Genomic DNA, 23,918 nt, shown 5'->3' on the forward strand with positions numbered 1-23,918 from the left:
GGGCAAGAAATTACCAGAGGTCAGGGCTCGGGTTAGTACTCGTCCCGGTACCTCCAGAGGACGGTTGCAGGAAGCCCGTCGGTACCGCCCGGGCAAGTCGGGTTCCTCTGCCCCCTCTTCCTTCAAGAGGAATTCTCCCCCAAGCAGCATTCCTTTTGCAGAGACCGCCGTCCCGGAGGTGCTCCCTCCGGTCCTCCCCCAGGGTCTCGTACCCAATGATGGGCCTTGGTCCACGCCCCAGTGCAGATTGGAGGACGGCTGTCCTCGTTTCTGGGCGAGTGGACCACTATAACTTCAGACGCGTGGGTGCTGGAAGTCATCAGAGACGGCTACAAGCTAGAGTTCTGCCAACCCTTAAGAGACGGGTTTGTACTCTCTCCCTGCAAGTCTCCGGTCAAGCTGTGGTAGTGCAGCAGACCTTGGACAACCTGATCCGCCTGGGTGCGGTCGTTCCGGTGCCAAAAAATCAGATTGGCAAGGGACGTTACTCCATTTACTTTGTGGTTCCAAAGAAAGGAGGTTCTGTCCGGCCTATCCTCGACCTCAAAGGGGTCAATCGGGCCTGGAAAGTGAGGCACTTTCGCATGGAGACTCTCCGCTCTGTTATAGCGGCAGTGAAGGCAGGAGAGTTCTTGGCTTCCTTGGACATCAAGGAAGCGTACCTGCATATTCCCATCTGGCCTCCTCTCCAACGCTTTCTGCGTTTTACAGTCCTGAGACGACACTTCCAGTTCAGAGCCCTCCCTTTCGGGTTGGCTACTGCTCCGCGGACCTTTTCCAAGTAATGGGGGTCATAGCGGCCTTCCTGCTAAAGGAAGGAGTACAAGTCCATCCTTATCTGGACGACTGGTTGATCCGAGCCCCCTCTTATGCAGAGTGCGGCAAAGCTATGGACCGGGTAGTTGCTCTTTTGAGCTCCCTGGGATGGATCATCAACTGGAAGAAGAGCCAGCTGCGCCCGACTCAGTCCCTGGAGTATCTGGGAGTTCGATTCGACACCCAAGTGGGCAGAGTGTTCCTGCCAGACAATCGGATTGTCAAGCTTCAGGCTCAGGTGGACTAGTTCCTAGTAGCCTCTCCTATTCGGGCTTGGGACTACGTGCAGCTGTTGGGCTCTATGACGGCCACGATGGAAGTAGTGCCCTGGGCCAGGGCTCATATGAGACCACTACAGCTATCTCTGCTGCTGCGCTGGACTCCGATGTCGGAGGATTATGCTGTGCGCCTTCCCGTGGACCCAGCAGTGCGCAAGGCGCTGAGCTGGTGGACGCAGACAGACAAGTTGTCTGCAGGATTGCCTCTGGTGACCCCAGAGTGGATTGTCGTCACGACAGACGCCTCTTTGATGGGCTGGGGAGCCCACTGCTTGGGAAGGACAGCGCAGGGGCTCTAGTCTCCTGCAGAGGCAAGTGGTCTATTAACCTCCTGGAACTCAGAGCCATTCGGTTGGTGTTATTGGAGTTCATCCCGGTACTGGTGTTGAAGCCTGTACGGGTCCTGTCGGACAATGCCACGGCTGTGGCCTATATCAACCGCCAGGGAGGTACCAAGAGCGCCCCTCTAGCCAAGGAGGCTATGAGTCTTTGCCAGTGGGCGGAAGTGAACCTGGAGCAGCTTTCAGCGGCCCACATTGCCGGAGTCATGAATGTCAAGGCGGACTTTCTCAGTCGCCATACCTTGGAGCCCGGAGAGTGGCAACTATCTGCTCAGGCGTTCTTGGACATCACGAAGCGCTGGGGCCAGCCGAGCCTAGATCTGATGGCGTCATCGGCCAATTGCCAAGTGCCGCGCTTTTTCAGCAGAGGACGGGACCCTCGATCCCTGGGAGTAGATGCTCTTCTCCAACAGTGGCCGACACAAGAGCTCCTCTATGTGTTCCCGCCCTGGCCCATGTTGGGCAGGGTGCTAGACCGGGTGGCAAGCATCCCGGCAGGGTAATCCTGGTGGGTCCGGATTGGCCCAGACGTCCCTGGTATGCGGACTTGTTCAGGCTCTCAGTCGACGATCCTCTGCGGCTGTCAGTGGAGCAGGGCCTGTTACATCAGGGTCCCGTGGTGATGGAGGATCCCTCTCCCTTTGGTCTTACGGCCTGGCTATTGAGCGGCAGCGTCTGAGGAAGAAGGGCTTCTCAGACAAGGTCATCGCCACTATGCTGAGAGCGAGGAAGCGCTCTACTTCTACTGCTTACGCCAGGGTTTGGCGTATCTTTGCAGCATGGTGTGAAGCAGGCTCACTTTCTCCCTTCACTGCTCCAATTTCTTCAGTGTTGGCGTTCCTGCAAGAAGGTCTGGAGAAAGGCCTGTCGCTCAGTTCCCTTAAAGTCCAGGTAGCGGCTCTGGCTTGCTTCAGGGGCCGCCTGAAGGGTGCTTCCCTGGCTTCGCAGCCAGATGTGGTGCGCTTTCTCAAGGGAGTTAATCACCTGCGCCCTCCTCTGCACTCAGTGGTGCCTGCGTGGAATCTCAACCTGGTGCTAAGAGCATTGCAGAAGCCGCCTTTGGAACCCTTGTCGAGGGCATCTCTGAAAGACCTGACATTGAAAGCAGTCTTTTTGGTGGCTATCACTTCAGCCAGAAGAGTTTCCGAGCTCCAGGCGCTCTCATGTCGAGAGCCTTTTCTGCAGTTCACTGAGGCAGGAGTGACTATTCGCACAGTGCCTTCCTTCCTGCCCAAGATTGGTTCTCGCTTCCATGTGAATCAGCAGCTCTGTCTCCCTTCCTTTCGTAGGGAGGACTACCCAGAGGAGTACTCCGCTCTTGAATATCTGGATGTGAGACGAGTCATCATCAGATACTTGGAAGTGACCAATGATTTCCGGAAATCGGATCATCTGTTTGTCCTGTTTGCAGGTCCTCGTAAGGGTCTGCAGGCTGCTAAGCCTACAGTGGCAAGATGGGTCAAGGAAGCCATTGCAGCGGCTTATGTGGCCGCGGGGAAGGTGCCGCCTATCCAGCTGAAGGCTCACTCCACGAGAGCTCAGGCGGCCTCGATGGCAGAGGCCGGATCCGTCTCCTTGGAAGAGATATGCAAGGCGGCAACGTAGGCTTCGGCTCATACATTCTCCAAGCATTACCGTTTGACTGTGGCTGCACGGGCGGAGGCCCGGTTTGGAGCTTCAGTGTTGAGGTCAGGGATTTCTATGTCCCGCCCTGGGTGAGTACTGCTTCGGTACATCCCACCAGTCTATGGATTGATCAGCTTGATGATATGGAAGGTAAAATTATGTATAATCATACCTGATAATTTTCTTTCCATTAATCATAGCTGATCAATCCATAGCCCCTCCCAGATATCTGTACTGTTTATATTCTGGTTGAATTTTAGGTTCAAGTTTAGCCTTCAGTTACTTCAGGAGGACTTCGTGTTCAAGTTCTTCTTTCACTTGGATTCTTCAAGAGTTGAGACGAGTTTGTGTTACAGTGAGCTGCTGCATTCCTCTCCCCTCCGTTTTACGGGGCTGGATTGAGACATAAATTCTGCCGGCACTCCCTCCCGCTTCGTGCGGCTGTAGGGCAGCTTTGTACCCCTCCCGCTTCGGCGGTGTTAGGGTCAGTCAGCTCCTCCCGCGGTTGCGGTTGCAGGATAAGCCAGATCCCCCCGCATCGGCGGGTGTGGTGTCCCTCCCCCGCTCCGCGGGGATGAGCTGGACGGATTCCCCTCCCCCACTTGTGTGGGGATGAGCTGGGTTAATTCCCCTCCCCCGTTTCGGCGGTGGTGAGCTGGGCAGAGTGTCCCTTCGTGGGTGTAATTCTCTAAGTGCTGAGTCCTGCGGATGGAGCTTTGATATCGACATACTGAGGAGTTTCCGGCAGCACATGACCACATATAGGGAGGCAAAAGTTTGCTCTATATCTCCACCTGCTGGTAGATGGACACAACCCACCAGTCTATGGATTGATCAGCTATGATTAATGGAAAGAAAATTATCAGGTATGATTATACATAATTTTACCTTGTCTCCTGCAAATACCAGAGCAAACCCTGCAGATGTCCAGTTTGAGAAGTCTCTTGGCTGTCCCAACAAGTCAGAGCATGAAACTCTGGCACCCTCCTGGTCAAAGAAATTTCCACCAGCAACACTGTTTTCTGGGTCAGATGCTGGAGCCAAATGGAGTTCAGGGGCCTCGTCAGAATCCCTTCTCAAGGAGGACCGGGGGGTGAGACAGTAAACATCAGTCAACATTCTTTCCCCCCCCCCCCCCCCCCCCCCCCCCCCCGGTGTACAGATTCCTGCTGTGGAAAAGCTGCAGCAGAAGAAACACTCCGTGCACTTTCTCAAACTGGCCACTGTTCTCACCGAAGACAATGGGACCAAGCGTTCCACAGTCTCTGAGGAGGTAGTTAGAGAATGACACAGAGACAGTTTGTCTCCATTCTCACCCGTCCCCGCAAGCTCTGACCCCCGCTCTAGCATGTTTTGTGGTTTTATGTACTACTAGTAAAAAGGCCCGTTTCCGAAACAAATGAAATGGGTGCTAGCATGTGGTTTTTGTTTTTCTGTTTGATATTAAGGGTTATAAATGTTTCTAAAAAAGGCAGAGTTTGTGTGTGTGTGTGTTTGAAAGGTCATGTGTGTGACAGAGAGATTGTGCGTGCGTGCGTGTGTGAAAGTGATAGAGAGTGTATCAAAGTTGTTGTGTGGGGTTGAGTAAGAGTGTGTGTCTACCAATGTTTCAGGGAGGGGGTTGTATGGAGAAGTTGGAGGGTTGGCTGTTGGGCTGCAGTGTGGTTTTCTGAGAGGTGGAGGCTTCTAGTTAGTTTGTGGGTTAGGGGGGTGCTGTTGTGAGGAAACAGGGACGGTGGTGTTTTTTGTTGTTTTTTTTTTTTTTTTTTTCAAACGTAATAATCCCAGGAACCGAATGCTTCATGCTTTGATGGGGAGAGGAGGAGCGTGGAACACGCATAGGTGGCAAGTAGTAATCGGGTGCTTCAGGCTTTCACGGGGAGAGGGGCATGTACTCGTACTTGGGCAGAAGCTGCAGCCCCGCATTGTGAGGGCTTTTGCCACCCCAGCACTGGCTCTGTAAGCCGCTTTCACGGGGAGAGGGGGAAAACGTACCGGAGCATATACTTGTACCTGGGCAGAAGCTGCAGCCCCGCATTCTGAGGGCTTTTCCCACCCCAGCACTGGCTCTGCAAGGATCTCTGTCAGTCTACTGCGTTGTGCCTTCTCCGCCCTGCTGTCGACGTCATCGCGTTTTGATGCGAGGGCGGAGCTACAGTTCCCTCTAATAGGTAACTTAGTGTTCCACCCTCGATGTCGTCATGTTGTGACGTGAGGGCGGGGCATACAGACATGGTGAATTGGATGGGCTTCACCACCACGATCCCTTCCCTTCAGAAGTGACGTCAGAGGGCTTCAGAACATTGAGGGTGCGTTTTATAGAGAGAGATGTAAGGCCTTTTGTAGGCCTATAACTAAAGAAAAACTTTAAACATGTATATTTTAAAATTCTAATCAAAATACTGTTTTGATTTTAATCCGTGGACGAATAATAAGTCATCAGCAATCTCAGGATTCACTCTAGTTTGCCTTTCTTCCATAGTCCTTCCCACAGTAGACATGTGCTCTCAGAAAATGTGCTGGTAGCAGGAATGCACCTGATCCCCTGTTCAGATTTTTCTAGTTTTGTCCACCAGTGTTTCTTATTTTTCCTAAATGACAAAACATTGTCAGCATGACTTGAACATAAATATAAATAACTGTCCAATTCCATACATGCTAAGTCACATGCATTCTGCGTGTGACCTATGCATTTGTGCCCTCCTCACATGTATTCTGGCTCCCAGCTAATGTTTCTGCTAGGCTGCGTGGCTGTGTACCATTTTTTAAAGTTGCCACTCAGCAGTTCCTCAGGAAAGGAAGTTATCAGATAAGGTTTACATGTTTTTGATTTTTCAAGTAGTCATGGGAAATGTTTTAATTTGAATTGTTTGGTTACCTTGAAAAGAAGACCTATTTTCAGCCTCACCCTGTTATAAAGTCTTCTCCAACTGATGTACCAAGTAATGTTTTTTTTCCATTGGTTTCTAATAGTACCTAAAGAGTATTATGCTGTATGATCTGTTAGTAATGAGCAGATGACAATTATCCTGACACTATATTTTTTTCTTTCTTTCAGGACAAACACCATGATGCTGCTCATGAAATTATTGAAACAATTCGGTGAGATCATCAAAATGATATAAGCCATTTGTTTGCTTTGCTCATTCTGCTTACAAGTACAGATTAGAAATATAGAGTATGTCAACAGAAAATAATTGGTTAATGCAGTCTGTCAGAGGTTTTCTCACCTTATGTATCTCTTGGGTAGGGAAAAGGGACGTCAGGAATTATCTTTGGGATGAGGAGGGAAAAAGAGATGATCTCATCATAGGGAGAAAGGGAGAATAGATCTTTGAAATATGGATAAAAGACCATAGATTGGAGGAAGAAGTGGGAAGAATATAAACACAAGGAGGGGGAGGCTCTTGAGTTGATGATGATTGGGGGGGGAGGGGAGGTAGAGTCCTAGAGGATGATGGGATGAAGAATCCAGAATGGGGAGGAGATTGGTGGGTGTGGAGGATGGAGTTGGGACAAAGGGAGGGAACTTAGAGGGTAGTGGGATGGTGAAGAATCCAGGATGAGGAGGGGACTGGAAAGTGCTCCTGCTCTTCCTTGTATTCACATTCCTCCCCCAATACTGTTTCTCCCATTCCATAGTGTCCCACAGATCAATCCAGAGACTGGTGGGTTGTGTCCCTCTGCCAGCAGGTGGAGATAGAGAGAACTTCTGAGGCTCTATATGTGGTCATGTGTCGCCAGCTGAACCTGTATTCTCTCTATCTAGCAGGTGGATGGTCATAAATCTGCAGCTCTGGATTGAAACTCCTTGCCCCTTTCCCTTGGAATGAGTTGTTTTCCACGGGGTCGAGGGCTCGCTTCTGCTGAGCAGGGATACCTGGTGGTGCCAGGTTCCTCCCTTTCTCCCACCGCTAGTGTGGAGCATTCAGGTGTTCCTTTTTCCCCTGAGTTTATCCTGTTGTTACACAGGGCCTTTTTGTTAAAGAGGTCCGGGTAGGTCCTGGGCAATGAGGGGGACTTAGGAACGTGTTAGGAGCAAGTTTTGGGGGACCCTTCCTGTTTGCCTAAGCGACACCGCCTGGATTCTACAGAGTTGGAGGCTATCTTGGTGGCCACGGACGTAGATGACGGGCAGTTGTCAGAAGTTTCACAACTGACCCGCTCGGAGTTGCTGGAGGAGGGGGATTCTCCATTGGAGGGGGCTGATGATCCCACGGCAGCGCGGTTGTTTCGCCAGGAGGAGCTGGCAAATTTTATTGTCCGAGCTATGGAGATTTTAAATATCTCAGCGCCGGACGGCGGTCCCTCTTCCTCGGCTGCGCCCTCGATTATGTCGGGAACCAAGCGGCCATCCCATACCTTTCACATTCATGAGGCTATGAAGGTACTCATTGCGGCGCAATGGGACACACCGGAGGCAGGGTTGCGCGTGGCTAGAGCCATGGCGCAGTTGTATCCGCTTCCAGAAGGGGAACACGAAGACTTGTGGTTGCCTACGGTGGATTCGTTGATCACAGCGGTGACTAAGAGAACTACGTTGCCAGTGGAAGATGGGACGGCACTTAAGGACCCGCAGGATAGAAAGTTAGAATCTTCTTTAAAGGCTTCCTTTGAAGTGGCAGCACTGTGCATGCAGATGTCGGCCTGCGGGTCCTATGCAGCTAGAGCATGTCTGTCTTGGATACAGAAGGCAGCCTCCTCCTCGGAGCTGGTGTCTAACTTGCCTTCGCTTGAGGCTGGTCTAGTGTATTTGGTGGATTTGTTGTATGATATCCTTCAGGCATTGGCCAAAGAGGTAGCCCTTTCAGTGGTGGTTCGCCGATGGTTATGGCTTCATCACTGGCCAGCGGATACGGCTTCTAAGTCGCGTCTTGCGCGGTTGCCGTTTAGGGGCAAGCTGCTCTTTGGCAATGATTTGGACAAGATTGTGAAGAATCTCGGATATGCTAAGGGTCGCCGTTTACCGGAGGATAGGCCTAGGTCTTCTTCTCGCGCGGGTCCTTCTCGGGTTCGGTTTCGTGATGCAAAGCGTTATCGACCAGGAAGGTCAGTGGCTTTTTCTAAGCCCCGTTTTCCTCAGAAGCAGCAGCCATTTCGAGGAGAATGCTGCTCTGGCGGTGCGGCCTCCAGACCCGCCACGAGATCTCGTAACCAATGATAGGGCCTTGGTCCATCTTCCAGAGGCAATAGGGGGACGGCTGTCCCTTTTTCTGGGAGAGTGGGCCAGGGTAACTTCAGACGAGTGGGTACTGGTAGTAATACGGGACTGGTACAAGCTAGAGTTGGTGCGGAACCTACCAGATTTTTTCGTAGAATCTCCTTGCAAATCTCCAAAAAAAGAGAGCAGCGGTCAGGAAGATGTTAGGAAATTTCTTTCGCTTGGGAGCTGTGGTGCCCCTTTCCGGTGGCGCCCGTACCGGTGGCGCAGTGCGGCTTAGGCCGTTATTCTATCTATTTTGTGGTTCCAAAGAAAGGAGGCTCCTTTCGTCTGGTTCTAGATCTCAAAGGAGTAAACAAGGCTCTGCGAGTGCGTCACTTTCGCATGGAAACTCCGCATGCCGTGATAGCTGCAGTGCAGCCCAGAGAATTTCTTATTTCTCTCGATCTCAAAGAAGCTTACTTACACATTCCCATTTGGCTGCCTCATCATGGGTTTCTTCGGGTTGTGCTGCTGGGTCAGCACTTTCAGTTCCGGGCTCTACCCTTCGGGCTGGCTATGGCCCCTCGGACGTTTTCCAAGGTGATGGTAGTGGTTGCGGCGTTTCTACGCCAGGAAGGGGTGCAGGTGCATCCTTATCTCGACGACTGGTTGATAAGGGCGCCATCCTTTTCGGACAGCATTCAGGCGACGGACAAGGTCGTCTCTCTGCTGTGGTTGTTGGAATGGATTGCCAATTTGGAGAAGAGTCGGTTGGTGCCATCTCAATCCTTAGAATACCTTGGAGTTCTATTCAATACCAGAGTGGGCAGAGTTTTCTTGTCCGAAAACTGGAAATTGAAGTTGCAGACACAGGTGCAGAGTCTTCTCAACGGTCTAGCACCCAAAGCCTGGGACTATGTTCAGGTGTTGGGATCCATGGCAGCCACCTTGGAGGTGGTCCCGTGGGCCAGGAGTCACATGAGGTATCTTCAGCGGTCTCTGTTGAGTCACTGGTCTCCAGTGTCGGATGATTACTCGGTTCAATTAACATGGGAACCTATGGTCAGGCTGGAAATGCTTTGGTGGCTTTAAGCCGACAAGTTGAGTCTGGGGATGCCCCTGGCGGTGACGGACTGGGTAGTAGTGACTACAGATGCCAGCCTTTCAGGATGGGGAGCTCATTGTCAGGGTTTCACAGCACAGGGGACTTGGTCTCGGATGGAGGCTGCTTGGTCCATCAATCGGTTGCAACTGAGAGCGGTACGGCTCGCGTTGCAAGCCTTTCACAGGAGCTAGCGGGGAGGCCGGTTTGGGTTCTTTCTGACAACGCGACTGCGGTAGCTTATGTCAGTCGTCAGGGGGGGCACCAGGAGTGGTCTGTTGGCCAAGGAGGTGGCGTGGTTATGCAGATGGGCGGAAGAGCACTTGACTCAGCTCTCGGCAGCGCACATAGCGGGGACGCTCAACACAGAAGCGGATTTTCTGAGTCGTCATCTCTTGGATCTGGGAGAGTGGGAGCTCTCCGAGCAAGTGTTTTTGTTGATCATGAGTCGGTGGGGAGTTCCGGCTCTGGATCTGATGGCGCATGCGGGCAATGCCAAAGTGTCACAATTTTTCAGCCGCGGCAAGGACCCCCAATCTCGGGGGATCGATGCGCTTCTTCAGCCTTGACCCCTGACAGTGCTTCTGTATGTTTTTCCACCATGGCCCATGATAGGCAGAATTTTGGGATGAGTGGCGACTCATCCAGGTCGGGTGATCTTTGTGGGTCCAGATTGACCCAGGCATCCGTGGTATGTGGATCTGGTACGCCTGCGCGTCGGCAAGCCGTTATGACTTCCCGCTCGTCAGGGGCTATTGCGTCAAGGTCCCATCATGATGGAGGATCCCTCCCCATTTGGTCTTACGGCCTGGCTATTGAAAGGGCAACTTTGAGAAGGAAAGGATATCCGGAAAAGATGATTGCCACTATGTTATGAGCTAGGAAGTGTTCCACCTCTACAGCGTACGCTAGAGTGTGGCGGACCTTTGAGGCATGGTGTTTGGCGGCAGGACTGTCAGCCTTTTCTGCGCCGGTCGCGTCGATCTTGGCTTTTTTGCAGGATGGTCTTGACAAATGTTTTTCGTTGAACTCCTTGAAGGTTCAGGTAGCGGCCCTGGCATGTTTTAGGGGCTGTTTGTGTGGGTCTTCCTTAGTTGCTCACCCAGATATTGTTCGATTTTTGCGGGGGGGGGGGGTAAATCATTTGCGCCTGCCGCGAACCTCGATTTTTCCGTCCTGGCGTTTGAATTTGGTGCTGAAGGCATTGCAGCGGCCTCCATTTGAACCTTTGTCTTGTTTGTCGGTTAAGGACTTGACATTGAAGACAGTATTTTTGGTGGCTATTTCTTCAGCAAGGAGAGTTTCCGAGATACAGGCTTTATCTTGTAGAGACCCGTTTCTTCGTTTTACGGAGGCAGGGGTGACTTTGTGGACAGTCCATCCTTTTGACCCAAGGTTCTTTTGCATTTTCATTTGAATCAGCAGCTCTGTCTTCCCTCTTTTTGTAGGGAGGATCATCCGACGGAGTTTCGGGCTCTTCGGTGTCTGGATGTTAAGAGATCTCTTATCAGATATTTGGAAGTGACAAATGAATTCCGGTGTTCGGATCATCTATTTGTTCTGTTTGCAGGTTCAAGAAAGGGACAGCAAGCTTCTAAGGCGATGGTGGCACGTTGGTTGAAAGAAGCTATTTCATCAGCGTACATCGCGTTTGGTAGGGAGCTGCCGGCTAAGCTCCGAGCTCATTCTACTAGGGTGCAGGCGACTTCTGTGGCAGAAGCTAGATTAGTTTCTTTGGAGGAGATTTGAAGGTTGGCTACCTGGTCCTTGGTGCATACTTTTTCAAAGCACTGTATATTGGATGTAGCAGCAAGGGCTGAGGCGACTGGGATCTCTGGGTCTCATCCTAATTAAGAACTGCTTGGGTACATCCCACCGGTCTCTGGATTGATCTGTGGGACGCTGTGGAAGGAAAAATTAGTTACCTGATAATTTTCTTTCCATTAGTCCCGACAGATCAATCCAGAGGCCCTCCCTGGAAGTTTCTGAATATCTGTTTTGCTTGGTTTATGTTTCAGGTTCAGAGTTCCAGTTTTTTGAATGGTTATCGTTTGTTTGACGTGCATTGGAGCAAATTCTTTACTTTGAGCTGCATGAGTTCCTCCCATGTTTGCGGTTGCAGGGTGTCCTTGAATTCTCACAAAAGAAAAGGAGAATAGTTCTCCATTGGGAGTTGGACGTTTATATGGCTTTGATATTGATAATACTGAGGTTCAGCTGGCGACACATGACCACATATAGAGCCTCAGAAGTTCTCTCTATCTCCATCTGCTGGCAAAGGGACACAACCCATCAGTCTCTGTATTGATCTGTCGTGACTAATGGAAAGAAAATTATCAGGTATAACTAATTTTTCCTTTCTTTTTCTTCTCTGTCTTTGTCCCATCCTGCGTGCCCACTTTTATTTACATAGACATGCACCACCCCTACTCTCAGTGCTGTTCCCACTGATTACCTTCTCCAGTCCTCTTTCCTATTTTGTCTTCCTTTCTGTTCCCCACTCTTCATCGCCAATCCAGTTTGCTAGGAAGAAGAGAACAGTGACATTTTGGAACACATCCTGCTCCTCTGCTGCTAGTATGTGACTTATGCTTGAACTGAGTAGGATGCTGTACTTGTCACCTGGCTCAAAGCACGAGTTGTGCTTTGATGGCAGGGAAAGAGGATGTAATCCGATGGCACAGTGAGACTTCTCCTGTTGGGTTGTGGGATTGGTGTGAAAAAGTGTTGGGAGCAATGAGATATATCAGTGACAGGCAAAGAAAAGGGATCAGTGAGCATCACAGGAGAGAGGTGCTCTTTGATTCCATGATGCCTTATGATGCCCTGGCCATAGAAGACCAGAGGCTGAATAGCTTTCAAGCTGCTTTATTATGCTGATCTACAGGTTATCGGAGAATGACCTCCAGGTCTCTCTCTCTTCACCTGTTAAATGGGGTCATGTTAATCATATTGTAAACCACTTTGTTATGAACAAGTCAAGCGGTATAGCAAGTATAATAAACACACAAACATATTTTTAAGCATAGATGCTATATATCTTTTTTTTATTTTTCTGTTATCTTTTTAAAACTTGTATTGAATATAAAAAGCAAAGTAAAACCAGTTGTAACAATAGCATATATCAGATTAACATATTCCCTTATATCAAGCAACAAATCAGTCTACCCAGTGCACACTGTCACTAACTGTAGTCCTCACCCACCCCAAATAGAGCAGAAACACCATCCTGGGGGTTGTTGAGAAATATTTGGCTGTTATCACTTTGCTCAAAGTCCAAAAGGTATGTTGAGCTTAGCAGGTCACTGTAGTGGAATCAAGCTGGTCCCACGCCATCTGATACAGGGTTTCTAGGTGTCCTCAAAGGAGTGTAGACTTTTATGTTGAAAGGCAGTAAATTGCACCAACAGGCATATCTGGTTCAGTCTATCTTATATACGATCCTGTCTGGGCAATACACTATTTTATTTATTTGGATTTATTTACCGCCTTTTTGAAGGAATTTGCTCAAGGCGGTGTACAGCAAGAATAAGTCAAACATGAGCAATGGATAATTACAGCAGTAAAAATATTCAAACAAGAATACATGGTTTTCTACATTACAATGTCAACACAATACACTACACTAGCCTTCCATTCCTGTGCTATTTTCATTTGAGCTGCTAACGTGACACAATGAATCAGGAGCACTCTATGATCCTCTACCCCAGAAGCCACCCAGCCCAAAAAGTATACACCCACCTCTTTGGTAAAGGGTAGGCTCAGCTTTTGAGTGACCCACACTTTTACCTGGTCCCAGTATGACACAATCTTAAGACAGGACCACCAACATATGTAAATAAGGTACCCAACGTCCCACAGTGATGTCAACATTGCAGCAGCAGATGAATCCAGGAACCAGTGGGTTTTATCCGTCCACCAGCAGGTGGAGATAGAGAACTAAATTGAAGGGAGGCATACTAGCCGGCCAGCCTCTCATCTTTCTAGTATATCTATCTCCAGCTGGTGGTGGGCGGATCTGTCCAAGCTCCTGGTTTTACAGGGCCTTTGGAGTCTCCTGGGCTGTTGGCCAGTTGAGGCTAGGGTTCTGTGTGTGGTCTATGACCCCCTTTAGAAGCATATTCCTTGTCATCAAGCAGATGAATCCATTACGAATGGGTTGTGTCCATCAACCAGCAGGGGGAGAGAGAGCACTGAAAAACCATAGTGCCTCATGGCCAGCTAGCTCCATCTGCCTCTTCAGTATTCTCTATCTCCCCAGCAGGGTGGTCGCAGCTTATTCAGCTCCTTCAGAAAATCTGCCTGGGGTGGCTCCTGTGCTATTGCCAGTTGTAGCAGGGGTGTTGTGGCTGGTGGTGCCCACTTTCAAAGGCACATAGGTACGCCCTTACCCTGCCTTACCCGTCCCCCGATGTGGATGTAGACACGTAGGCTAGCCCTGTCCCTGTCTTTGCCCACGCTGTGGATGCAGGCACATAGGTTTGCCCTTTCACTGCCTTTCCCACGCTACTGATCCTCCAGAGTGGAAAAAATTTGCCTCTTGCGCTGTTGCCTCTAACTTTCCTCACAGCGTAAAAAAAAAAAAAAAAGTTGCTTCGCGCTGTAGCACTGCAATCCCAGAAAAGAGGTTTTCTTTTGATTGTGCAGCGGATTGGAGCTCTGTGGACTCCGTCCGGGGAGGTAAGAGCATTTTGTAGCTCCTCCCGGGAGGGCCCGCGTTCGGGGACGATTTTGCCGCGAATCCACCATTTTGAATTTCCCGCTGTTTTCGGCGATGGCTGCGGAGGTTGTTAAGCGCTGTTCCCGTTGTGGCAAGCGCAGATCAGCAGCAGGGCTTTGTAAATCATGCTCTTCTGACGTCAGAGCCGGCCCGAGCATGGTGAGCGAGGTTTCTTCCCGCTCTGTGGAGCTGGCAGCGGGCGCTGCGACCCCCGCTGAGGCGGAGGGTTTTGAGCATGGAGGGGAGCCTCGTATGGAGGCTAATATGAAAGTTCTTAACCCCGGACTGGAACTGGGAGACCATTGGGAGCCATTCTCCCCTGAGTTTGTATTGCTGCTGCATAAAGCATTTGTTAAAAAGAGCTCTTCCGCAGGGTTCTCAATTGGCCCTGCTGCCTGTGTCTCCTCCAGTGGAGCCCGGCCTTGAATTGCCGTCGGGTGCATTTTCCCCTGACAGATGGCCGCAGGACAAGCGCAGAAGGGTACATCCCCCCCCCCCCCCCCCCCCCCCCCGTGGTCGGGATGTGAGGAGTCTCAGGGGTCTGGCAGGCCCTCGTGGTCTGAAGAGCCAGAGGAAGGTGCAGGATTACCATTGGATCCAGATGATCTTTCCGCGGTGAGGATTTTCCACCGCGATGAGCTGCCAGCACTTATTTCTAATGCATTGCAGGCCCTCTCTAGTGAAGATCCTGCAAGTGTTGAAGTCTCCTCTGCTAATCTGACGATGACAAGTACTAAGAAGCCTGCTCGAGCCTTTCCTTTGCATGACTCCATCCAAGAGCTTATTTCGGCTCAGTGGGCTGACCCCGAGGGGCCTTTGAAAGTTGCCAGGGCTATGGAGCAATTATACCCTCTAAGTGAGGAGTATTTGGCGCACCTAGCTGTGCCTAAAGTGGATACCCTAGTCACGGTTGTGACAAAGAGAACTACCTTCCCAGTTGAAGGAGGAGTTGCCCTGAAGGACATGCAGGACCGATGCCTTGAATCAGCTATAAAGCGGTCCTTTGAGATTTCAGGCCTATCCTTACGGGCGTCTGCATGCAGCTGTTACGCTGCCCGAGCCTGCCTCACTTGGTTACAACAGGCAGTGGAACAGTCCGGAGATGGAGCGGAGCCCCTTGCGGAGGTGGCACTGTGGATGGAGTCGGCCTTGTCTTTCTTGGCTGACGCCCTTTATGATCTGGTCAGAGCTTCGGCTAAGCAGATGGGTATGGCGGCTCGCCGCCTGTTGTGGCTACGGCATTGGGCGGCTGACATGGCCTCTAAGCAAAGGTTGGTGAAGTTGCCCTTTCAAGGCCTTCTCCTATTTGGTGAGGAGCTGGAGAACATTCCTTGTCATCAAGCAGATGAATCCATTACGAATGGGTTGTGTCCATCAACCAGCAGGGGGAGACAGAGAGCACTGAAAAACCATAGTGCCTCATGGCCAGCTAGCTCCATCTGCCTCTTCAGTATTCTCTATCTCCCCAGCAGGGTGGACGCAGCTTATTCAGCTCCTTCAAAAAATCTGCCTGGGGTGGCTCCTGTGCTTTGGCCAGTGGTAGCAGGGGTGTTGTGGCTATTGCAGCTCCACTTTGAAGGCACATAGGTTCGCCTTTCCCTGCCTTACCCGGCCCCCTGTCCCTGTCTTTTCCCACACTCTACTTTGTGGATGCAGGCACATTGGTTAGTCCTTTCCCTGCCTTTCCCACTCTACTGATCCTCCAGAGTTGGAAATTTGCCTCTATTGCTGTTGCCTCTAACTTTCCTCACAGTGTAAAAAAAAAAAAAAGTTGCGTCGCGCTTTGGTGCTGCGGTTCCAGAAAAGAGACTTTTTTCTGATTGTGCAGCATGCAGCGTGACCGGAGCTCTATGGACTCGGTCTGGTGAGGTAAGAGTGTTTTGTAGCTCCTCCGGGGAGGGCCCGTGATCGGGATGTTTTTGGCGCGAATCCGCCATTTTGAATTTTCCGCCGTTTTCGGCGATGGCTGCAGAGGTTGTTAAGCGCTGTTCCCGTTGTGGCAAGCGCAGATCCGCAGCAGGGCCCTGTAAGTCGTGCTGTTCAGACATCAGGGCCGGCACGAGCATGGCGAACGATGTTTCTTTCCGCTCAGTGGAGCTGGCAGCGAGCGCCATTTTGGACGCGCCGCATGGCGCAACCTCCGCAGAATCGGAGGGGTTTGAAACTGGAGGGGAGCCTCGTGTAGAGGCTAACAGGGGAGCTTCTATCCCCGGACTGGAACCGGGAGGCCAGGATGAGTCCTTCTCCCCTGAGTTTGTGTTGCTGCTGCATAAAGCATTCATGTTAAAAAGAGCTCTCCCGCAGGGGTCTCATTCTGCCCTGCTAACTGTTACTCCTCCAGTGGAGCCCAGCCTCGGATTGCAGTCAGGCGTGTTTTCCCCTGACAGCTGGCCGCAAGACAAGCGCAGAAGGGTTAATTCCCCTTCAGAGAGTGGCGCACCCCCCTTCTCCCCCCCTGTGGTCGGGATGTGGGGATTCTGAAGGGTCTGGCAGGCCCTCGTGGTCTGAAGAGCCAGAGGAAGGTGCAGGATTGGCACCGGATCCAGATGATCTTTCCGCGGTGAGGATTTTCCACCGCGACGAGCTGCCAGTGCTTATTTCTGATACCTTACAGGACCTCTCTATTGAAGATCCTGGGAGTGTCGAAGCCTCCTCTGGTATTCTTAGGATGGCAAGTACTAAGAAGCCTGCTCGAGCCTTTCCTTTGCATGACTCCATCGAAGAGCTTATTTCGGCTCAATGTGCTGACCCCGAGGGGCCTTTGAAAGTCGCCAGGGCAATGGGGCAATTATACCCTCTAAGTGAGGAGCATTTGGCGCGCCTAGCAGTGCCTAAAGTGGATGCCCTAGTCTCGTCTGTGACAAACAGGACTACCCTCCCTGTTGAAGGAGGAGTCGCCCTGAAGGACATGCAGGACCGACGCCTGGAATCATCGACCCTAACAGCTGGACAATGTCCCAAGAGCGGGGGCGAGGCATCCTCAGGAGCAGACGGACCTGGTTCTGAAGCTTGCACCGCCTTTGCTCGGGAAGAAAAACAAACCCCGAAGCTGTGTCGAACCGGACCCCCAAATATTCTAGAGATTGAGAGGGGGGTCAGGTGACTTTTGGCTATATTGACGACCCAGTGCAGAGATTGAAGTACTGAGACCACTCTGGCTGTTACCTGATGACTCTCCTCTGGGCGAGAGCGCACCTGAAACCTCTGCAGTGCTCCCTGCTTCAACGATGGTCTCCAATTTCTCAGGCTTATCAGTGCAGACTCACGTGGCTCCCTGTGGCCCGGCTCAGTATGGAGTGGTGGCTCTCAGACAGCATGCTGCGGCGAGGAATGCCGCTAGCGATCCCTGATTGGTGCCTGGTGGTAACAGATGCCAGCCTGAAGGGCTGGGGTGCACATTGCCGGGGAAGGCATACCCAGGGTCTCTGGACACCTGAGGAGTCGGAGTGGTCCATCAGTCGCTTGGAGTTGAAAGCAATTTTCTAGGCTCTTCTGGCTTTTCACTCGACCCTGGAAGGTTTGGCTGTCAGAGTTCTGTCGGACAACACGACAGCAGTGGCCTACATAAATCGACAAGGCGGCAGTCAGTGCAGAGCACTGGCTGCGCAGGCCGCGCAGATTTGCCACTGGGCCGAGCTACATCTGCAGTTTCTGTCAGCAGCTCACATTGCAGGTGAGAGCAACGTGCAAGCCTGCATCAAATTGACCCAGCAGAGCGGGAACTGGCAGACAAAGTGTTTCTTCAGATCTGTGCCAAGTGGGGGACGCCCATAGTGGATCTTATGGCCTCAAGCGCAAATGCCAAAGTCCCGTGCTTTTACAGCAGACTGAGAGATCCTCGCTCGGCGGGGTTGGATGCCTTGGTTCAGCCCTGGCCTCAGGGCCTCCTGTATGTGTTCCCTTCTTGGCCCTTGATAGGGCGAGTACTCCTGCGGATTCGGCTACATCAAGGAGTGGTGGTTCTCATTGCCCCGGATTGGCCCTGGAAGCCGTGGTATGTGGACCTGCGGCGGATGCTGGTAGAGGCTCCCCTTCCTTTGCCTCTGTACTGAATCTGTTGTCACAGGACCCGGTGACCATGGAGGACGCCTGCCGCTTTGGTCTTATGGCATGGCTATTGGGAGGGCGCAATTGAGAGACAAGGGATATTCCAGTAAAGTCATTTCCACTCTCCTTCAGGCCCTTAAGCGTTCCACTTCCGTGGCTTATGCCAGGATTTGGCGCCAATTTGAGGCTTGGTGTGCTTCTAAAGCCATCACACCCATGCGGGCTACTGTCTCGTCGATACTTGACTTTTTGCAGGATGGTTTACAAAAAGGCCTTGCCTATAATTCCCTGCGTGTTGAAGTGGCAGCCTTAGCATGTTTTCGAGGGAAGGTCACTGGCCTCTTCCAGGCTGCTTATCCGGATGTGGCACGGTTTCTTAGAGGGGTGCTTCGGCTCTGTCCTTCCGTGCGGGCTCCGTGTCCAGCCTGGAACCTGGGGTTAGTTTTAAAGGCCCTTCAGTGTTCGCCCTTCGAGCCGCTAAGGCAAGCTTCAGAGAAGGATGTGACCCTAAAGACGGTCTTTTTGGTGGCCATTATTTCAGCGAGACGGGTGTGTGAGCTCCAGGCGCTGTCCTGTCGAGACCCTTTTCTGCAATTCTCAGAGTCCGGAGTTATGGTATGTACGGTGCCTTCCTTCCTGCCTATGGTGGTTTCAGCGTGTCACCTAAACCAGCCTATTTTCTTGCCTTCCTTTTCTAGAGAGGAGTTTCTGGAAGCCTTTGGACAATTGCACCTCCTAGATGTGCGAAGGGCTCTGTTGCAGTATCTGCGCATGTCAAATGCTTTTAGGACCTTTCATCATCTTTATGTCTGGTTATCAGGTCCGCACAGAGGGTCTCCAGCGTCTAAAGCCACTATAGCCCATTGGCTCAAGGAAGCTATTTTTTTTAGCCTGTCTGCTGTCTGGCCGGCCTCCGCCTGAAGCCTTCAAGGCACATTCCACAAGAACGATTTCCTCTTCTTGGGCTGAAACTGGAGCACTCTCTCTTCAAGAGATATGCAGTGCAGTGACATGGGCTTCTAAGCTCTCTTTTGCCCAACCTTACAGGCTGGATGTGGCTGCCAGGAGAGACGCGCATTTTGGAGCACAAGTGCTGGCGTGTGGTGTGGCTTGTTCCCACCCTATCTAGGGATTGCTTTGATACATCCCATTCGTAATGGATTCATCTGCTTGATGACAAGTAAGGGAAAATTAGGTTCTTACCTTGGTAGTTTTCTTTCTTTTAGTCATAGCAGATGAATCTATGAGCCCTCCCTCAGTGATTCATTGTGGGATTTATGTTCAGTTTTTCCTGCAAACATGTTCCCTCATTGGGAGAAGTTGGAAAACAGTCTTCAGGATTTCTGTTCTGCTACAGGAGGTGGAGTTCGTCCCTTCTTTGTGTTGTTGCTCCTGTTCTGGGGCGTTCATCCGCTGTGAGGAAAGTTCATGTTATGCTACTTTGCAGTGTAACACTGCTTTGGAAGCTTCAAATACTGAAGAGGCAGATGGAGCTAGCTGGCCATGAGGCACTATGGTTTTTCAGTGCTCTCTATCTCCCCCTGCTGGTTGATGGACACAACCCATTCGTAATGGATTCATCTGCTATGACTAAAGGAAAGAAAATTATCAAAGTAAGAACCTAATTTTCCCACATGTCTGCTCTGGGACTGAGGCCCACAGCAGACCATCTAGCTTTCCTTCTCTAACAAAAATTTACTCTAGCCTAGTAATTGGAGATAAGACTACTTTACTCCATTCCCCTATCTGTTTTAATTGGGCCGCCCAATAGTACCACTGTATATTTGGCATCCCTCTCCCCCCCTCTTCTACCTTCCCCCACAAGACTTTTTTCAACAGCCTAGCCGGCCTGCCTGCCCACACAGAGGTCCCTATATCTGACTGTAGTTTTAAAATTTCCCTTCTGGGTACTAATATAAGGAGTGTCTGAAATTTAAAAAAAGCAGTCTGGGTAAAATGTTAATTTTTACTACCGCTATTCTCCCCCACCATGACAACCAATTACTCTACCATTTAATCAAATCCTGTCTCACCTCCCTGAGCAAAGGCGTATACTTTAACAAGAAGAGGTTATCTAGATCTTTTGGTATTGTAATTCCCAAATATGTAAAACTATGATCTATCATTTTAAAAGGGAATGTCTGTTGCAGCTGCTCCAGCTCTACCTCTGTGCTAGTAATTCCCATCATCTCAGATTTATCGTAATTCACTAAAACCCCCGCCACTTTACCGTATAGGTCCAGTTCCCTTATTATAATAGGCAGTGTCAGTAATGGCTGGGATACATAAAAAAGAATGTCGTCTGCAAACAGGGCAATTTTGTGCTCATGCCCTCCCAATTTAACTCCTCTAATGTCTCTGAGGGTCCGTATTCTCAAAGCCAGGGGTTCAATGGAAATAGGAAATAACAGGGGAGATAATGGGCAACCTTGTCTCGTTCCTCTTGCTATTGGGAAATATTCTGAGTACCCTCCATTCACTTTTATACACGCCACTGGGAATGTATACATACCTTTTACCCATTCTAGAAATGCGCCCTCCCATTCCCATTGCCCTCATCACTTCCCACAGGTATTCCCATTCCATCCTGTCATGCTTTCTCAGCATCCACCGACAGCAATGTCAGTGAATCTCCCCTCCTCTGTTCCCCATGTAATATTCAAAGTGCGGCGAATATTGTCTGCCACATGTCTGTGTGCTATGAATCCTGATTGGTCCTCGTGAATTATATGAGGCAACACTCTCTCCAAACGATCTGCCATAACTTTGGCTAAAATTTTTACATCAATATTCAGCAGAGATATCGGTCTATATGATCCACACACTGCTGGATCTCTCCCTAGTTTTAAAATGACCGATATCCCCGCTTCCCTCATACTAGGAGGAACTCCTTGGCCCCCAAAATTTGCATTTCCCACCCTAACTAATAATGGTGCCAGTTCTTTCCCAAATACCTTGTAATATTGCCCATCGAGGCCAGGGGCCTTTCCCGGTTTTAACCCTTTAATGACCCTAAGAACCTCTTGCGTTGTAATTTCAGCCTCGAGCTCAGCCTTTTTGCAGACCTGTAATTTGTGGTATATCTAGCTCTTGTAAATATTCTCTCATCTTTCCTTGGGACACCACCTCCCCTTTAGAGTATAATTTTGTGTAAAAATGAACAAATTGTCTGCTTATGTTCTTATCTTGGTGCAATATTTCATCCAGAGCACTTTAATTTTTGTAATCGTATTTTTCACCTGCCTTTGTCTCAAGCTTCTCGCTAACATAGTACCCGCTTTATTGCTAAATTCAAAAAACTTTTGTTTCATCAATTTTCTGGTATATTCCATATTTCTCAATTGTATTTTTTGCAATTCTGCTCTACAATCTACTAATTTTTAAAAAGTCTGTGGGTCCCCAGTAGCATGGTGTTTAGCCTCTAATTGTGCCAGTGTCTTTCGTGTATGCAACTCATGTGCTTCCTGGTCCCTCTTTTTTTGCGCACCCCTTTGTATAAGATGCCCCCTAACTACTGCCTTGAGGGCATCCCATAGAATCCCTTCCGTCACCTCCCCATTATCATTGACTTGGAGATAGTCTTTTATTATATTACGCACATCTTGACAGTCTTTTTCCTCCGCAATCAGAGTATCATTCAACCTCCACACTCGGCCTCCACACTCCTTTCCCAATTTTTCCACTAGTACCCACACTGGCGCGTGAGCAGAAGCATGTATGCTTTCAATCTCAGCTTCTTTTATAGCCCCCCACAGTGACCGACTGCACCATAGTGCATCTATCCTAGTGTATGTGTTTTGTGCATGGGAGTAAAATGTGTAAGTCCTCTGTCTGGGATGTTGTAATCTCCAAACGTCCACCAGGTCTAAATCTGCCATAAGCTTAAGAAACTTCCCCCTATAGTGCTTAATTCCCTCAGCTCGTCCCAGAGAGTGGTCTAAATTTGAGGCTGTGAAGTTGAAATCTCCCCCCCAATATTATCTGACCTTTCCCAAATGCACTGAGTTCTGGCCTGATGGATTCAAAAAGGCACCCTGTCCACTATTAGGGGCATATATATTAACCGTAATGTGTTGCTCACCTATCTTCCCTTTCACCGCTAAACATCTTCCCTCTTTCCCTTTGAAAATATCTTCCTGAACAAAGCTAAGATGTGCTTTAACAAAGATGGCAACTCCCCCCCCCCCCCCCGTTCCCCCCCCCCCTTAGAGTCCGCCAGCAAAAAGCAGTCTCCCAATTGTTTACTTCTAAGCAAATGTTCATCTTGATCCTTATATGGGTTTCCTGTAACATAATAACATCCCATTTTAACCGGTTCAGTTCTTTAAATACAATGCTCCTTTTCCCAGGGTTATTCAGACCATTGACATTCCAAGTTCCCACCTGTAGCCTTCCTCCCCCCTCCCACCCCTGCATCTGGCTCTGTTCCCTCTCTGCCAGATCAGTCCCTGAGGAATTGAGCCATCGCCAGAGAGCCGCCCCTCTTATATCCCTCCTCATTCGCTACCCCCGTACTTATATACCTCCTATAGTAACCAAACCTCCTGTCTCTTCCCTCCTACAATTATCAACATTCAGTCAATAGATAATACTGTCATCCTGTGAGATCCAATGCTGTTCCAGCCACCATGATCAGTCCACTCCGCTGGCTTCAGATCTGCGGCCATCCACACTCAGGGACCTTCGCTCCACGCACTTTGTTCCATCCCTCTTTACTGTTCTTAGGACTTGATGTCCGCTGCCTGTCTGTCTGTTCCGCTGTGTTTGGCAAATCTGTGTGCACCCCATCTCCTTCAACGACTTCCAAGCCCCTTCAGTAGACAGTAATCTCCGGGTTTTATTACCCACTGTGACTTTGCATGCCCAGGGGATAAAGCCACTTATATCTCAGTCCCTCTTTTTGCAGGTATCTGGTGATCTCCTTATATTTTCTCCTCCTCTGCAATGTCTTTCTGGCCAGATCTTGAAATATCTGGAGTTTGCAATTCTTCCAGACAATCTCACCCAGTCCCCGGGTTTTTCTCCAAATTGTCTCATTTACTCCAAACTCATGAAAACAAACCACAATGTCTCTAGGTTGTCCTCCCCTTTGGGGACCGAGGCTCCTATGGGCCCGATCAATTTTAATGCGTTTGAAGTTTTGCTCTTCTCCTCCTTTAGTTCCCGGGTTCATAATAAAATTACACAGGTCCTGAATTACTTTCACCACATCCTTAAACTCTGCCTCCTCTGGAATCCCTTTAAATCGCAAATTGCATCTTCGGGATCTGTTTTCTAAATCCTCCACCTACAATTCTAAGTCTCTTCTCAGCTGCTTTTCTGCTTTACAATCTTTCTGCAGGTCCCGCACCTTCACTGCCATATTTTCCACCCTCTCCTCTGTCTGTGCCACACGGTTACCAATCTCCTTCAGCTCCTCATGCAGCTCTGCAGCTGCATTTTGAATGCTGGTTCTTGTGGCTACCATTTCAGCTTTTAAGTCTTTAAACCAGCGAATAAACGCTGTCGTACCACAGTCAGCCTCTTCCTCTGTTGGTTCCTCGATATCAGGGTCTGACTCAGAATCTCCAGCAGCCATCTTGGATCCTCTCAAGCTAGCTCGTGGCCCAGCACACTTCGAGGATCCGGATTCATCCGGCAGGTACTTAAACTTGGATAGTCTTTTTCTCGCTGCCATACTTGTATACGCTACAGGAGCCTCAGCAATCGCGAAATCGCTGCGTTTTTTCCGGGGTTACAGCACTTATTTACTCTGTTCTCAGCAGAGCTCTGAAATTAGGCTGCCATCCCTGAGCGATGACGTCACTTCCTCCTCCCAGCTCATTTTTTAGTCCTATCAGTACCC

General features: G+C 50.1%; 1 protein-coding gene across 2 annotated transcripts in view; it reads left to right on the top strand.

Annotated features, from left to right (window-relative positions):
- DOT1L (DOT1 like histone lysine methyltransferase) overlaps positions 1–23,918 on the top strand; it is a 642,515-nt gene that overhangs the window by 98,988 nt on the left and 519,609 nt on the right. For both annotated transcript variants that reach the window (XM_030219845.1, XM_030219846.1), the window contains exon 2: positions 6,120–6,163. In XM_030219845.1, the coding sequence (XP_030075705.1) occupies positions 6,120–6,163 (44 nt within the window). The remainder of the gene's footprint in view (positions 1–6,119; positions 6,164–23,918) is intronic.

The sequence above is a fragment of the Microcaecilia unicolor genome, chromosome 11 (assembly GCF_901765095.1).
Source record: "Microcaecilia unicolor chromosome 11, aMicUni1.1, whole genome shotgun sequence".
In the NCBI taxonomy this organism is placed as follows: Eukaryota; Metazoa; Chordata; class Amphibia; order Gymnophiona; family Siphonopidae; genus Microcaecilia; species Microcaecilia unicolor.